This window comes from Hypomesus transpacificus, chromosome 9 (assembly GCF_021917145.1).
Source record: "Hypomesus transpacificus isolate Combined female chromosome 9, fHypTra1, whole genome shotgun sequence".
NCBI lineage: Eukaryota > Metazoa > Chordata > Actinopteri > Osmeriformes > Osmeridae > Hypomesus > Hypomesus transpacificus.
Window position 1 is genome coordinate 12,151,958 of NC_061068.1, and position 17,473 is coordinate 12,169,430.

Here is a 17,473-nt window from a genome sequence, read left to right on the forward strand (position 1 = left end):
TCTCTCTCCCACAGAGCGGAGGTGGTGTTGGGTAATGTCATCAAGAAGAAGGGCTGGAGGTAGGTGAAGGCAGGAGTCCATCCTGAGCATCACCTCTCTACCCTGACCTGGCGTGTCTGCCACTGTCTGGGATGAGACCACACCGAGAAGGGGGGGAGAGAGAGGGAGAGAGAGGGAGTGACTGACTGTAAAAGAGACATAGTGAGGACGGCCTAAAGAGATGGGGGGGGGAGGGGGCGAGGGAGATGAACATGAAAGATTAATGCAGGTAGCAAGGCCATGGCAGAGCTCTTGTGTCCCTCGTCAAGGATGCTGAATAATGAATCAGCCAGGAGCGCCAGGCCTGTGAGCCTCCTCACAGCCAGCTCTGTCTGGGTGTGGCTGTGTCCCTTCATATACTCATCCCTACACAGACTCACCCCTTCACATACTCATCCCTTCACATACTCACCCCTTCACATACTCACCCCCTCACAGACTCACCGCTACACATATTCACCCCTTCACAGACTCACCCCTTCACAGACTCACCGCTACACATATTCACCCCTTCACAGACTCGTCCCTTAACAGACTCACCCCTTCACATACTCACCCCTACACAGACTCACCCCTTAACAGACTCACCCCTTAACAGACTCAACCCTTCACAGACTTACCCCTTCACAGACTCACCCCTTCACATACTCACCCCTTCACAGACTCACCCCTTCACATACTCATCCCTTCACCCAGAGCGGCCTGTGCGCGGTGTTAGGGAGAGCAAGCCAACTGCACTCTGGGGGGACCAAACCGATCTGGGATTGTGTGTGTTGTAAACAGTGTTCACGGCCCAGTGTGACAGGTGCCGTGGCAGGCGCACGCACAGTGTTGTTTATGTTGTTGCTGCTCATCTCTGTTTCAGGCGCTCCAGTTTGGTGATCACGACGAAGATATTCTGGGGTGGAAAGTAGGTTCACCTCGAGCTTCATCTCTCTGCATTTCAATGTTCTACCGACTGAAGTAGACTAGTAGGCATGCAAACAACAAACCCAAATCTATTCCCGACCTTCATCTATTGTACGGTCACATTATCCAGTCAATCAGTCGGGCGTTTATGAATACAAACAGACATTTGGCTGTCTGTGATGCTGACGTCAGTGTGGCTGTGATGGGGGGGGGGGGGGGGGGGGGGGGGGTCTGGTGACGGCTGCTAATGGGATCAAGTTTAATCCTGGCTCATCTGATATTGTATCTGCTACTGGCTCAGTAAAGCCGCCATGGAGCTGACCTCACTGAACACGCCAATCACCCGGGTCACCCAATCACAGGTCACATAATCCACACGCTCTTCCTGCCTGATACTCCGCCCCCTAGTGATAACACAGCGACACGTCAGCGAACGACATAATAGTAATGACAACAATGTAGCGTGAAGACAATGGGTGTCGCTCAGTGGGATAGCATTGGACTGCATGTTTAAAGGGTTGCAGGTTCAAATCCCCCTTTGGATCAAGCGTTGGCTAGAGAAATCCAATAATCAGAACCAATCATGAGTAGCTTTAAGAGCCGGTGTCACGGTCACTGTCGTCCACAAGGCCGTGTCAGGTGGAAGTGGCATCAGTAAAACCCATGACTGACGCTGAGCGCTTTCATCCCCCACAGAGCAGAGACTGAGCGAGGCCTGTCACGGAAACACATTATAGAAGGTAAGCGTCCGGCGGCGCGGGGCACTGACACTGCAAGGGCCGGACTTCTGCTGCTGACTGTACACTTTACAACCACCTCCTGTAAAACAGAGAACCAATGTATTCCTCCCTAGTGAATCACTAGGGTTTCAGGGAACAGCTAGGCTCTAGTGGGGGGGGTTTGTGGGTAATGCTGAGCCAGCACATGCTTCACCGTGGTAGAATCCCTGTCATTACTGAATCCTGCCAGACGCCGGCCAGCTACGAGGAGTAGAGGACAGTGGAGCTGGGATTGACGACGCTGCGGGGTTAAACTGTTTCTTCTTACGAGGAGAAGAGGAAAGCAGGAAATCATTGTTGGTTTGTCGCTGTGTAGGTTTAAAGGCCTCGCTGGAGAGACTGCAGTTAGAGTATGTGGATGTGGTGTTTGCAAACCGACCAGACCCCAACACTCCTATGGAAGGTGAGGCTCACATGGCGTAACTGTCCCTGACTTACGACGACCTACCATTCCTCTGCCTGCCATCCTCCCTTCCCTTCATCCCTCCCTTCTGTTGGCCTGGCTACATCCATGTTCCAATCCGTTTGTAGTTTAACTAAGAATGTCCCTGAGACAACTCAAGCCAGTGAACACCTGTCCTCCACAGAATGTTACATGCCTTGTCACGGAATAACCCAGACCACAGTGCCTACACTGGCTTTGAAGCTCAACTTCAGACAGTAGAACCCAGGACCGCCTTGAGTTCAATTTTACTCAATTCTAGACTAGTTTAAACTAGTCTTGTTTTAGTCTACTCTAGTCTATGGGTGGTACTGGTGTATTTAAATGAATGTTCCGGGTCCTGTACTGTGCTGAGCCTCATGTCACCCTGTGTTCATCCTCTCCCTCTCCTCTCTGTGCCTGGCCAGGGAGGTCAGAGCACGCTGTCTGATCACAGCTCGTCACCAGGGCTTCCCCAGCCATTCCCGTCCCCCTCCTGGGGAGACCACAGCCTCTCATGCAGCCATGAGTCTGGTCTCAACGTCAGGTCAAGTTACCACCTGGACTCATTTGTAGTCAGTGTTGGAGTACTCATTTTTGGTTATTCGTGAATCTCTTTCAGATATGTCTGAATGTAGTGGTTGAGCCCCCATCCACCCCCCTCCTTGCCCCCCAGAGATGTGTTCCTGGGTCGTTCGCCCCATCTGTCTGACCTGAAGGAAGCCTTGCTGGTAGTTCTATCAAGCTGCAGGAGCTGTCCATTTCTCCATTTATTTAGCCATCTGCCCTTTCCAGAGTTCAGCCAGTTGACTTGGGTGGCACGGAGGGCCCTGAATCCATGTCTGCATAGCTAGTTAGGCCATCTGCCACTGCTCTCTCTCTGGCCTCAGGGAACGTAGGATCATCCCCGTCCCCTTCTCTGCTCCTCTCCTCGCTCGTCCTCCTTTCTCCTCCACTCTCATCCTCCCCTCTCGCCCTGTTCTCTTCACATCAAATCTAGTTTAATTTGTGTAGCCCATTTCTCAAGCACTGTCACAGAGGACGTCGCATTCGCTCATAGAACGGCCCCTAAACCATCCCAAAACACTGAGGAAACCTCGGGAGGAGCGATTCAGTGAGGGATCCCCTCCTCCTTCCCTTCTGTTCCTCTCCTATCCTCCTCTCTCATTCCCGTCTCTACACCTTCTCTCCTTCCTCCACTGTCATCATCCTCTCTTCTGCTTCCCCCCTCTGGGCCGGACGACTCCACTCGCTCGAAACTAACCATGCGTGTTGTTGTTTTTTCTGGCAGAGACGGTTCGAGCGATGACCCACGTGATAAACCAGGGCATGGCCATGTACTGGGGAACATCTCGTTGGAGTCCTATGGAGATCATGGTAAGGCCCACACACACACACCTCACTGTTCCTGGCGTTGCCTGTGGAGGGCGTGGGAGTCACCGCTGCTCCCTGTGTGGCCTGTAGGAGGCGTACTCCGTGGCGCGCCAGTTCAACCAGATCCCGCCCATCTGTGAGCAGGCAGAGTACCACATGTTCCAGAGGGAGAAGGTGGAGGTGCAGCTGCCTGAGCTCTTCCACAAGATAGGTTAGTACAGACACTGCAGAGATACTGCAGAGATACTGCAGAGATACTACAGAGACACTGCACAGATACTGCACAGATACTGCACAGATACTACACAGATACTGCAGAGACACTGCACAGATACTGCACAGATACTGCACAGATACTACACAGATACTGCAGAGACACTGCACAGACACTGTACAGACACTGCACAGATACTGTACAGACACTGCACAGATACTGCACAGACACTGCACAGACACTGCACAGACACTGTACAGACACTGCACAGATACTGTACAGACACTGCACAGATACTGCACAGACACTGCACAGACACTGCACAGACACTGCACAGATACTACACAAATACTGCACAGACACTGCACAGACACTGCACAGATACTACACAAATACTGCACAGACACTGCACAGACACTGCACAGACACTGCACAGATACTACACAAATACTGCACAGACACTGCACAGATACTACATAGAGCTGAACTACTTTGCCGGTCTTTGTTGACCTGCTGTCCCCTCACCCTCAGGTGTCGGGGCTATGACATGGTCTCCGCTAGCCTGTGGCATCATCTCAGGGAAATATGACAGCGGGGTACCCGCCTACTCCCGAGCATCTCTGAAGGTACACCCCCCCCCCCCCCCCCACATACACACACATCAGATAACACTTAAATACCCTGCTATGACTGTCCAACACAGGTTTGTCCAGCATGGTGAAATCAGTACGGTGCTCTATAAATGCAAACCTTCTCCCAAAGGCAGAGCCGTAGGCGAGCCGTAGGCGAGGCCTCCTGCCTCCCTCTGTGGCCGTGTCCTCAGCCTTCCCGGCTTCCTGTCATAACCAATGTTCTCTCTGTGTCTTTCAGGTTCTGAAAGTTCCTGTCTCTCTTACCTTGAATGTGTTTTGTCTGTTTGTCGGGCATCTTGACAACACGCATTGTTTACATAGACTACCAGACCGCAGCTGTGGAAGTGCTTAATATTTGATGTCCCCTAGTTGAGGCACACACACACACACATCACCAGACTCTGTCTCAGTGGTGTGTAGAAACAAGGGGCGCTGTGTGTGCATTGAAGGTTGTGTGTGTGTTACCTCTGCGGTGTGGCGTGAGGCCAGTGGGTGTTTGTGGTGTCGTCGTTGGTGGGGTGTGTGACGATCTTGCTGTTGACATGTTGCTACTTCGCGTGCACAGCACAGCTCATTACAAAACATCTTCTCTGCGGAGGTTCAGTCGTGATTAGGAGCATAGACACACACGTGTTCAGCCCTCTCAGCTGAGCTAGCTCCCAGTAGCAGCTCACACACATCCACTCCTCTTACGTAAATGGATCATTTAGAAGACGCTTACCCAAAGCGACTTACAGGAAGGGAGATTTGAATCTGTCGTCAATATCTCTACTAGTGAGCAATTAAACCTTTCCCCCCTGCTATTCTTAGACCAATCTTTAAGTTCTCCAGTCCTAACTCAAATGAGTGAAAGCATGACCCCCGGCACACACACACACACACAGGCAGGGGTCCCCCTGGGCAGGTAGAGGCGAGGCGGAGGGAGGTGAGGTCCTCCTGGAAGCCAGAGCAGCGATGTTTGAAAGCAGGGCCCTGGCTGTCAGCGGTTGGCCTCCGTGTAGCCGGTGGCGGGCAGGGCTCTGGTTTTGAGCCGGTGTGCTGCTGCTGTTGTTTCCGACAGGGCTACCAGTGGTTGAAGGACAAGATCCTGAGCGAGGAGGGCCGGCGTCAGCAGGCGAAGTTGAAAGAGCTGCAGGCAATCGCGGAGAGGCTGGGCTGCACTCTGCCACAGCTAGCCATCGGTACAACCACACTCTGCCGCTCTCTCTCTTTCTGTCTGTCTGTCCGTCCCCTCTGCCGCACGCTCGCTCCGGTGACTGACCGTTGTGTGTGTGTGTGAGAGTGAGCGAGTGAGCGTGTGAGCGAGTGAGCGAGTGAGTGAATGTGTGTATTGTTGTTTTATTGTGCTCAGTGGTGGTAGTAGTGTTAAGGACAGCCAGTCTGGTTCTATGGTTCTGAATGGCGATGCATTGCACAGTACTGCATGTGTTCATGGGGCACAATAGTGAGTGTGTGGGTGTGTGTGTGGGTGTGTGTGTGTGTGCCTGTACAGGAGTTTTCCCTTTCCCCGTGTCAGCAGTAAAAAGGGCATCCCAGACATAAATTGTGCGAGTGGCCGGTATTGATTCCCAGTCAGGCGGGACGGAGGGGGGAATGTGTGTGTTGACAGATGCTCTGTCCGGGGAGGCAGATTAGGAGAGAGGGCCTGAGGAGGGAGAGGTGGAGTGAAAGGAGAGAGGCTGTAAATCTGGAGGATCACATCCCAGATCAGATCAGGGCAGATTTTTCCCTCCTGCAGTATTGAAGTTATAGATTAGGTTTCCCAGACTGTAAACCAACCTCTAGCTATCTAATCCATTATACTAGAGTTAGCTGTCTAATCCGTTAGCCTAGAGTCTACTTTCTAAGACATCAGGCCACAGCTAGCTAGCCAGACCATTAGCCAACAGCTAGGTAACATGCACCCCAGGTTCTTCTTTTGACAAGCTGAGAGGACTCACATCCACACATCTACTTCCTGGATTGTTAGTTTGACCGTTTTTCTTTCACAGAAAATGAAAGTGCAGATTTAGTGGATAGCCTTGTTCAGTGCATCATCCTAGTACATGTAGAGTAGTAGATGCAACACTATCTTGACGTACTGTACCTTAAACAGATTAAAGGAAGTCATAAAGGTGAAATACTTGTCAGGCCTGACCCCTGACCCTGGGCCCTGACCCTGGGCCCAGTGGTATTTGGAGAAGGTGATATATTGAGGATAGAAATGACAACCCTGTCTTCCTGGTCCAGATACTCTTGTACTGACCGCAGGAAATCCTTTTGTCAGCATTTCATTTCCACGGTAATCCAGGAGGAACAATCCCTTCTTTGTTCCTGGAGGACGGCTGCATGGTCATCCCTGCTCTATACAAATGGAGATTATAATCCAGCAGGATTACTCGACGTCTCCACACCCTCAGTGCCTACTATGTAATCATCTTAGGTCCACTCTCCCTTGAATGATTGAGTGAAAACATGTAGAGTGTGTATGTGTGTGAGTGGTTGTGTGTGTGTGTCATGAAGTGGTTGTTGGCTTGACAGTTGGGGTTTGAATTGGTTTTGGTCATGTCAACTGTGATTGGGTATGTGTTGGTCATGTTTACTGTGATTGGGTATGTGTTGGTCATGTTTACTGTGATTGGTTATGTCTAGTGTGATTGGGTATGTGTACCAGAATGAAGAAAGGCCCAGGTTGGGTGTGTCGTAGGGCGTGTAGAGCATTTGTGTAGTGTGTGTAGCATCTGTAGTGTTACTGCATGCGTTAGTTGATGTTGTGTGGGTGCGTCGATGTGGTGTTAGTGGATGCGTGCCTTTTTGTTGTTGTTGCCTACGTGTGTGTGTGTGTGTGTGTGTGTTGTCAGTGGGTAGGATGTCATTGTTGTTGTTTACCCGTCACCTGCAGCGTGGTGCCTGAGGAACGAGGGCGTGAGCTCCGTCCTGTTAGGAGCGTCCAACGCTGACCAGCTGATGGAGAACATTGGAGCAATACAGGTAAGGCCACGCGTGTGTGTGTGTGTGTGCGTGTGTATGTTTGTGTCCATGTTTCTGTACTGTGGCCATGTTCGCGACCGTGTGTGTGTAGATGCGGGGGTAAAAAAGTGTTATTGGTGTCCATTCATTTCTTTATGACTGGCGGCTCTTTTTTAATGGTTCTGGTCCGAATGTTCGTGCATCCCAATCCAGAGCTCTGTGGAATACGGCAGCGCTCTCGCACACACATAAAGCCGTAATATGCATGGATGCTTTGCTGTACGAGTTGATAAGGTCATCCGTCAGTGTTATGTGACTGGCTCCAGGCTCTGCCTCTGCTTGATAAGATGCATTCGGTTAATGGGATTTTCAAACCAATAGGGTTTCTTGTCCTCTCAACACAGTCTGTCTGGCCTGAGGTGAACCGGACTGTAACTCCTTCTCCCCTACACTTCGATGGGCAGAACTGTGTGTGCGTGTGTGTGTGTGTGTGCGTGTGTGTTTGTGCGTGTGTGTGTGTTGGGGAAACGGGGGTCTCAGTGGGTGCATTTGATATTTATTTTCTCAAATGTTACGCTCACATTACCATGGCCTTGGCATAATGTTCTCATGAGATGTACTGTATATACAGTATGCAAATGCTGTAGGCTGGTCCGCTCTATGGCAGCGAGAAATACCATGCTGTGTGTTTGTGTTGTGCTGTGCTTGTGTGTGTGTGTTCCTGCTCCTCCTTCACACATGGCTGACTGTGATCTCCCCTGCAGGTCCTTCCCAAGTTATCCTCCTCCATCACCCACGAGGTGGACAGCATCCTGGGGAACAAGCCCTACAGTAAAAAGGATTACCGCTCCTAACCCCACCCAGGGCTGCACCCCCTCCCCCCAACCCCCCCAACCTCTGCCTGATCCTCTGTTTGCTTGAGCTTTTACTGAGTGAGCCCCTGGCGCATGAGTCTGGCCACACCTGGCCCACCCAGGGGAACTCATTTAGACCAAAAGGGAAAGGAGAAGAGGGGGCAAGCCCTCCACCTTGAGACAGATAGTCACCTCCAGGGATAAGGGAAGATGGCGAGAGAACAGGACATGGAAAGGTTGTTAAGAATACGCGCTCATAGATAATAAAACCGTTATACATTAAATTCAGCTGAAACAAGTAAAATAAATATATATATATACACACATAAAAATACATTTTTGAAGTTGAAGAAGAAAATAATACATATATAATAATATATATATATATATATATATATATATATATATATATATATATATATATCTTAATAAGCACACGCTTGCTTGGCAGACAGATCTATTTACTTTAAGCTTTGTTTTCTAAGAACTGATTGCATACCAATGGGAATGACCGTTTGGACCGTGTGACAACACGTGAGCTCCTCCTGTTGCACCATAGCTACTTGTCTGTGTCTGGAGGTTATGTCTCCAGGCCTGGCCTCCTGTCAGGGTCTATCTGTTCTCACTGTCTACTCTCTTCATCAACCAGCCTTGTGCCCAGGCTGGGAAACGATTAGCACTTTAGTACTGTAGAGACATGGAGGGAGGGAGTTGGAGGGCAGGAGGAGGATGGGTGGAGGATGGGAGGATGGGTATATATACTGTTTTGGATGGATGGATGGAAGCTTCTAGGTAGTTCACTAAGAGTTCCCCTCTGAGCCTTCCTTTCCAGCACTCCTCCTCTCTCTCCTGCATAGTTGTGGTCCAGTTGTCTCCATCTCAGATCAGCCCCTACGCTCTTGCTCCAGTCCCCACAGGTCAACCAGGTGATTGGACTGAAGCAATTTTCCTTAAAGTTATCCTCTTATTGGCTGTTTGGATTGGACACTATCCTGCTTTCACCTGTCCAATCGGAAACAGGTAATCCACAGGGGAGGGTCCAGTGAGGGGAGGGTGTCAGGGCTGGATGTGGGAGTAAACAGGCCTGGGACTCTCAATGACCCCTGGTCACCCTTACTCCATCCCCACTGAACACTCAACCTTTACTTAATCCTTACAACACTCTGACTCCACCATCTATTTGACTCCTACTCAAACCTTATCGAACCTGAATTTAGTCTCCATCTACATCCCCCCTATTCATCCCTAAATAAGCCCTTGCTCTGACCCACTTATTCTGTAATTACAATTTGACTATTCTCTCCAAATCTTTGACACAAACCCCGTGTCAGGATGGCCAATCAGGGTTCAGAGTTGATTTCCAAAAGTGTGACAGACATAGACAGTCGCTAATCAGAGCAAAGTGGCTTAGTCTCCAAGTCTTCACATTTTCAAAGACAATTGGCCAAACTCTGAGACAAACTCTGAGAAAAAGAAAGCTAGGAAGCAGACACGGAGGGATGAAGGGAAGGCTGGGAGGCTGGTTCTAGTCAGCAGCTCAGGGATTGAAACAGAATGTGAGAGACTTGTGTGCTGCGCAGACACCTGTCATTAGTATTGTGGTGGTTGACGATGGTGAGGACACTGTAACATGCGTGGACACTGTAAGCGACTTTCTGTCTGACCCAGAGACATTTCCACGTGGCTCAAGCCAAAGACATCCCGACATCTTTCGACGGCACGTTCAAGTGTGTCTCACCCACACACACACACCCCCATCCTCGTCATGAAGCATGTACTATCGAGCTTAATAATCTATCTATGGTATGGACTTATGCACTTGCAGTATACCCCCATGTATCTTCACTCGACCAGGCTGTTGGGCTTGACGAATATGTCCTCATATCCATCTATACGTGCACTATAAACAGCTTTAGGAACGATAAGGTGTTTTCTTTACTCAGACGACAGACAAACTTGTTCTAGAACAGTGTTGCTGGATCACGTCCCACTGGAGGGCCGACGTCAATGTGTCTGCCGTCCATTCCCTCCTGGCTGTCTGGCGCCCTCTTACTGTGACCAAGTGGCTAGCATGAGCCACTCCTGTGTCCTCCAAGCATGGACCCTCCTCCTCCTGTTCCTAACTCCGGGGACCTCGGCCGGACAAGCAAAAGGCCACGCGCTCACGCAGCTACTAACTTACCCATGTGACTAACGAGGAGTCGCGACCCACCGCAGAGACCCCGCGGTGTCTGCAAGGCGTGCACGGCGATCGGGAGCACGCGGAGGTCGTTGCGGATGTTCTCAGGCGAAGCGGCGAGGAGACGCGGCAGGATAGGAAGGATCTGAATGGCGCGTGTGGGGCCGTGTGAATGAGGCGTGTGTTTAGTCCTTCCATCTGGCCCGACGCGTCGCGATGAAACCACTGTGTGTGCTGGGGGAAAGGGGGGGGGGGGGGGGGGTGTAGGCCTATTTGTTGTTAAGGTCGGTTGTATCTGTTGGGAGGTGTACATTTATTTTGTCATGTGTGGTCTGAGTGAATTGAAGTGACGAAAGTCACTCAAGTTTTCTCTGAGGAAAAAGAGAGAAAAAAAAAACAGAATCAATGACAAATATGCGATCGATTCAGAACTCCTGTTTTTCTGTGTGTCTAGCTTCTCTTAGCAGGGAAATAAAACGAGTGTGACGTTAGAGTGTGACATATTAAAGCCATCGTGTTGAAAAGTACTGAACTCCAGTCCAGACCTGACGGCCCTCCAATCAGCAGGATTTTGTCTGAGCAAACCGGACATCCTCAGACGTGGATGAGATTCTAGTTTCCCTCGTACTATCGCTTTCATTTTGACCTGTGTATCCTCCTAGCGCCTTGCTGGTTACCTAGGTGATAACAACCCTTCTGTAAAGAACTGAGTGATAATGACCATGTACATGTCCTGTAGACCTAGTCCCAGTCATCAACACCCAGTGTAGACTATGTTCCACTCATCCAGACCAGTAAAAACCTAGTCCCAGGAAATTTGACTGGTATAGACCTAGTCCCAAACTCCCAGTAAATTGGACCAGCATAGACCACCTAGTCCTAGTAAATTGGACCATTATAGATTTAGTTTCTGTCAATTGGACTAGTGTAGATCTTGTCCCAGTAAATTTGACGAGTGTAGACATGGTCTTAGTTAATCAGACCATATTATCAACTTAGTCCCAGTATCCAAGACCAGTATAGACGTAGTCCTAGTAACATGGACCAGTATACATCTAGTCCCAGTCACTTAGACTGATGTACACCAAATACCAGCGTCCCAGACCAGTGTAGACTTTGTCCCACTAACCTGGACCAGTAAAGGCCTAGTCACAGTTACCCTGACCAGTGTAGAGCTAAACTCAGTTATATATCTGTGGTGCCCCTCTTAGTACTAACAACTTGACCAACATATCAAAAACAACAAATGGATGTAGAGTTAAAGAATGTCATCTTAAAATGACGTTCTTAAAGGATTGTACAATCCTGCCAGCTGTTAGACAGTCATCCATTACTGTAGCTTTGAATCGACCTATCAGAAACTCAACCCACCTGGTATAGGTAATAATATAACTCCCCATTCTCATGGAACAAGCCAGCTGAAAACAGATTTGTCATGTTGGAGCCTTTAATGTTAAATGTAGGTAGATAAAAGAGGTGAGGGGAGATGGGGTTTGAATCTTTTCCCCTCTTCATACTGTATCAATGTAAGGAGAGATTGACTCTGAAAATAAAGCGTTGTTAGTTACCATGAATGCTGCGAGTAGAAGATGGAGTCCCTCATTAGAAATGGAGCTATCCTGAGAGAGAGAGACATCTTCTGTTTGTACATAGTTTGAACTTTGTATATATTTATGGTCGTGATCACCTCTGCCTTTTTCTTTCTGGTTTTCTTTTCGTTTGCAGGCATTGCTAACTGCACTGTGCTTGAATCCAAATTTAGACAAAATGTACAGCTTTGGTCTTTAATGAAATGACAACGAACAACATTAAAAAAAAATGATATATAACAATTTCCTGTGTCTCTGTCTTTGTGTTGTCCACTCCCTTCTCTGCTTGGCAGGAGAGCTGTGGGTCCTATTTGGTTTAGGATGCACAAACTGAAACGGCTGCTTCTGTGAATGAGATCTGCACAGCTGCAACATCATGACCCTCCACGGTCCATGATAGCTTTCATCTTCATATGATAGACTTTATCGGATTTCAATATAGAACACTTAATGTTATGTAACATAACATATAATGTTATGTATTCATTTAGTAGGTGATTTTATTCAGTGATGTACACAAGTGGGCAATTGGAACCTCTTGATCTCCAGTCTTTACTACGGAGCTAAAGCTACCCTCCCACTTAATAGCACTACGCACACAGGATGTTCTGAAAGAGGGGTGACCTTGAACTGGGTGGGCACCTGTCTCCTCAGATCCTGTTGTAATGGTGTGTGTGTGTGGGCAATCACACCCGACGTGCCCCCTTCAACAGCTACGGATACATAACCATGACACGCTTTTGGAACACCATGAAGGTCTCCTTCAGGAGGGGAAGCCAGCACACGGGACAACATCAGCTTCAAGAAGACAAGCCGTCCACACGGCTCCCTGTGGAGCTGGGTGGCAGAGTTACCTTCAGCACACAGGCATGACCAGAGCACAGGAACTACCTCTACCATAGCGACGGCTATGAGGCCAGCCTAGTCCCATGAGTAACACCACAGCACAGGGGGTTAAATAGAAACCGTAGCACCAACATTTTATAGCATATCACTTCATACATTGACGGGCAAACGCAACTTCATGGCATTCATTTACAATAAACTTTAGTTAATAATGCACTTCTGTGAGGTCATAATACAGTACATAACCAGACTTTAGTTATTAATGCACATCCGTGAGGTCATCTGTACAGTACATACCTACACCAAAGAGTAAGTTCTTTGCCTGCACCTTAGTTATTGGTGCACATCTGTGAGGTCATAGTACTGTAGAGTACATAGCTACACCTTAATTATGAATGCACTTTTGTGAGGTCATAATCGCAACATGGGCCATGTTTGGTGGCTTGGTTGATGAAACTGTGGTATCACATCCAGCAATAGCTCTCTGGCTTTCATTATAATTTATCTCTATACAATGGATATACTGCAATCTAGGAACACCACATATGAATTAAGTAATGAGAGATGGCAAACAAAAATGTACAAAACATTAGCATAAACAATTAATAAGATGGTTTACCGAACAAATGTAACAGATCCTCAGCAAAGCAGAACTCCGAAATCTGAAAGGAACTCTGGATGTTTCTTAGGCTCTCACTAGAGAAGAACACACACACACACACATACACACACACAGTATTGTACATACATGAGCACAAACACTAGCCCCTGCACGATTCAGAGAGCACACACACACACATACACATATATAAAATCAGTGCCCATATCAGAACAAGCACGGAGTGTGTGCATTTCTCAGCAGAGAGTCGAACTTCTCCGTGTGTGCGTGCCGTGCAGCCACACTGGCCATTGAGAGCGTCCTGGTCCACAGCTGGGTCTGGGCCCAGTCTGTCTGAATCTCCTCCACGTTCTCCTTTCATTCTGTCGACTCCATTCAGTCAAGTCAGTGGTGCTGCCCTCTGTTCCTGGGAGGCTGGTTGGTAGGGTGTGTTGCAGCTTCTGGCCAGGAGGGGGCGCTATAAAACATTGTCTTGATGTGGGTCGTCTCTCCTGCTTCTGTTGGTGAGGCGTGGGGATCCACCTGAGGAGACGAAAGGATAACTAATTACAACAACATTATAAATATATGGAAACATTTGGATTGGTCTTTTATTTTGTATTGGGGCCTTGGTAACTCACTGGTTAAGTGTGTGTACCATGTTAGCTAAGGCCTCACTGCATGGGCTTGGGTTTGAATCCCTTTCACCCCTTTTAGCTAGCTATGTAGGTAGCAATATGACTTTAACCTTACCTTTAAACAAAAAAGCCACAAGTGTTTTGTATATTTATTTTTTTACAGATTTGAATCTATGCAATCTTCATCAATAAAAAATATATTTTTTTTAAGATACTGCAATTCAGTTGTGTGTTTGTCCGTTAGTAACGTGAAAATGTAAGTTCACCCCATGAAAACGTTTTTTTCCTCCAATATTTGAACATTATGGACATTTTATATTAATTGAAAAAATGAGTTTGGAGGTGATGTCGTTAAATAAATGTCACCAGATGCCATGGCTTCAAGCACACCCCCCATGTATCATCAGGCAGAAAAAAAGAGCTGAGTATGTGTGCCTAAAAACCTACTCAGTGTAATAGTAAAGATTGAGGCTATTTCCTAGTCATGTTACCCTGGTCTCCACGGGAGAGACTCATTAGAGACGAACAACTTCCTGAGAAGGAACCTGTGGGGGGGGAAGCGTCGAGTCATCATGTCTGCTCAATCCAGTTTCCCGACCGAACCCAGTGTCAGCAAAAACATTTATGGGTAAAAAAGTGGAGGTGTTTAAATCTGCAGATTATGCGTTTTTGTCAGGTCACTTCCAGTCACTCCGTCTCTCCGGGCATCGGTGCCGATTTATGTTTTCCTCCATGGGGGCCCACACGAACACACGCCTATTAATTGATAATAAAGCTGTAAAGTAGGCTACTGAATATTAAGGGTGGAGGAAAAAATTGATACACATGATTTGTTTTGAATTGATAATTAATTTAACTGATATCATATAAGTAATATGTTATTTCTAAGTATAGAAGGGGGATCCCGTTTATATGTAAGCACATATTAAATTGAAATTTGATGACAAATCAATTTTTAATCGAATCCTGACCCCAAGAATCGATTCGAATTGTGAGGTACCAAAAGATTCCCACCCCTACTGAATGTAGCCTACTGGCAGTCTGGCACACGTGGGTGCTCGAGCTCCGGAGCACCCACGGTATCGGCGCCCGTGTCTCCGGGCTTGTCACCTAGCATCCCTGTTGGAAGTGTGTGTGTGAGTGACATTACCTTCCTGACAGGTGAGTCCTATCCAGCCGTTAAGACAGGTACACCGGCCGTTGCGCTGGTCACACTGGGCCCTGTTGTCACACTCACAGCTCTCTGTGCAGTCTGGCCCGTAGCGGTTTGCTTTGCAGTCTGATCGCACACACACACACACACACACAGAACCAGACACAACAACCCATATACACACACACACACAGAACCAAGCACAACAAACCATATACACACACAGAGAGTGGTAAGACTATAGTCTGTTTAACTATGTACACAGGTTAAGAGGCGCTGCACCCAGTCAGTCTTACCGGTGTCACACCTGGCACCTGTCTTCCCTGAGGAGCACAGACACCTGCCAGTCAAGGGGTCGCAGGGCACGTCCTCCTCGCAGTCACAGACTCCTGCACACCCCTGGCCAAACGTGCCCTGCTCACACTCTGAGAGGAGGGGGAGGGGGTAGAGATGGATAAGGAGGGGTACAATATTGGATACAATATTTAATAAACCTGTGGTGTTATGTTGCAAAACATACAGTTTGATCAGAGGCCAGGCTAGGCTGGGCTAACTCTGGATGTTAGTGGCCTGCTTATCTATGTGGCCAGACTAGGCTAACATAATTGTAGTGGCCTGTTCGCCTCCATAGCTAGGCTAGGCTAAACGAACGCTAGTGTCCAGCTCACCTCTCTGACAGCGGGCTCCATGGTATCCAGGCGGGCAGATACACTGGCCAGAGGAGGGCTGGCAGGACGCTGCGTTCACACAGTCACACTGGAGCTGGCACAGCGGGCCGTGGAGACCTGGGGGGCACTCTGGAGAGGAGAGGGAAGGGCACGGCTTACCTTAGGCTGGTGCCACCACCCTGAATGGACACTGGATGCGGTTGTTTCGGCTGGTGTATGCTGATGTGTTTGTATTGTATCATTCTGTGTGTAGATTGGACTGTGTGGGTTGTGTGAGCATTTCTGTGTGTACTTGTGTGTGTGTGTGTGTGTGTGCATTTCTATGTCTGGGTGTGTGAACATGTCTGAGTGTGTCTGTCTGTGTGTGTGTCTCTGTGTGTGTGTGTGTGTCTCTGTGTGTCTGTGTGTGTGTGTGTGTCTATGTGTGTGTGTGTGTGACTGTGTCTCTGTGTGTGTGTGTGTGTGTGTGTGTGTGAGTGTGTCTCTGTGTGTGTGTCTGTGTGTGTCTCTGTGTGTGTGTGTGTACTGAAGCCTCACCATGCTCACACTGGCGTCCGTAGTACCCTGGGCCACACTGGCAGGTTCCTGTCACCCTGTCACAGGTGCTGTTATTCTGACACTCACAGCTCAGCTGGCAGTCAGCACCAAACCTTCCAGCAGAGCACTCTGACACACACACACACACACACACACAGAGACACACACACACACACACACAGAGACACACACACACACACACAGACACACACACACACACACAGATTCAATTGGTCATGAGTGATAAAACGACATTCCATTCCACACACTGTTAACTTCTTCAGCAGTTTACAGGTTAGACAAACAGAAACATTCTACAGTCACAACAACAAAACCAAGGCAGACATTTGAATAAACACAAATTCATGTTCTAGACCAACTGTGGCCCTCGACTCTCCAGTTCCAGAGTAGCTGTGCTCTCTCACCTGTGTCACAGCGAGGTCCTGTCCAGCCAAGGCCACAGGTACAGTTACCAGACACAGCGTCACACACCCCCCCGTTACTGCAGTTACACTGCTGGAGGCAGTCTGCTCCGAACCAGCCTGGGGCGCAACCTGGACACACACACACAAACATTGATTATTGACGACTATATGTTTTGAAGGGACAGCAAGCTAAGACGTGCTCTAAGCAGTATCACTCCAATTCAAACCAACTCCTGAAACCCTACCATGTCCACAGTCCTCTCCCCGTCTCCCAGGGCAACACACACATCTGCCTGAGACGGGGTCATTCTGCGCCCCCTCTCCACACAGCGCCACCCTGGCACAGTCCAGACCATACCGACCCGCTGGGCAAGCTGGTGCACACACACACACACACATTTGAACATTTACCATACTCAATACAGTAAGGTTATTGCAATGCCTGACTACTGTCTGTAGACAGCTGAGATGTGACGCTGGTTTCCTACTTTAAAGGCAGGAATCTCTGTGTGTGTCTGTCTATCTGTGTCTCCAGTATCTCGAGAACCACTGTGCGTGAAGTTGTTTGAAGCAGCGACAAATAAATATAAATATATACATCCACTGCCATGTTGAGCTGCATTAAGTAATGGAGCCAAGGGTCTTGCAAGAAATATATATAACCCTGTT

General features: G+C 48.5%; 2 protein-coding genes across 9 annotated transcripts in view; one reads left to right on the top strand and one right to left on the bottom strand.

The window, feature by feature from the left end:
* Positions 1-8,538, top strand: part of kcnab2a (potassium voltage-gated channel subfamily A regulatory beta subunit 2a) — a 70,330-nt gene extending 61,792 nt beyond the window's left edge. For all 8 annotated transcript variants that reach the window (XM_047026280.1, XM_047026279.1, XM_047026283.1 and 5 more), the window contains 10 exons: positions 15-59; positions 905-949; positions 1,645-1,688; positions 2,044-2,130; positions 3,440-3,525; positions 3,613-3,733; positions 4,268-4,362; positions 5,429-5,549; positions 7,250-7,338; positions 8,082-8,538. In XM_047026280.1, the coding sequence (XP_046882236.1) occupies positions 15-59; positions 905-949; positions 1,645-1,688; positions 2,044-2,130; positions 3,440-3,525; positions 3,613-3,733; positions 4,268-4,362; positions 5,429-5,549; positions 7,250-7,338; positions 8,082-8,171 (823 nt within the window). In that variant the 3' untranslated portion in view covers positions 8,172-8,538. The remainder of the gene's footprint in view (positions 1-14; positions 60-904; positions 950-1,644; positions 1,689-2,043; positions 2,131-3,439; positions 3,526-3,612; positions 3,734-4,267; positions 4,363-5,428; positions 5,550-7,249; positions 7,339-8,081) is intronic.
* A 2,844-nt stretch (positions 8,539-11,382) lies between these two features.
* The window catches only part of megf6b (multiple EGF-like-domains 6b), a 41,200-nt gene continuing 35,109 nt past the window's right edge, over positions 11,383-17,473 (bottom strand). Inside the window, exons 28-34 of the mRNA XM_047026663.1 lie at positions 17,050-17,178; positions 16,805-16,933; positions 16,380-16,508; positions 15,843-15,971; positions 15,471-15,599; positions 15,172-15,300; positions 11,383-13,926 (exon numbers count right to left, since the gene is read on the bottom strand). Of these exons, the coding sequence (XP_046882619.1) occupies positions 13,862-13,926; positions 15,172-15,300; positions 15,471-15,599; positions 15,843-15,971; positions 16,380-16,508; positions 16,805-16,933; positions 17,050-17,178 (839 nt within the window). The 3' untranslated portion in view covers positions 11,383-13,861. The remainder of the gene's footprint in view (positions 13,927-15,171; positions 15,301-15,470; positions 15,600-15,842; positions 15,972-16,379; positions 16,509-16,804; positions 16,934-17,049; positions 17,179-17,473) is intronic.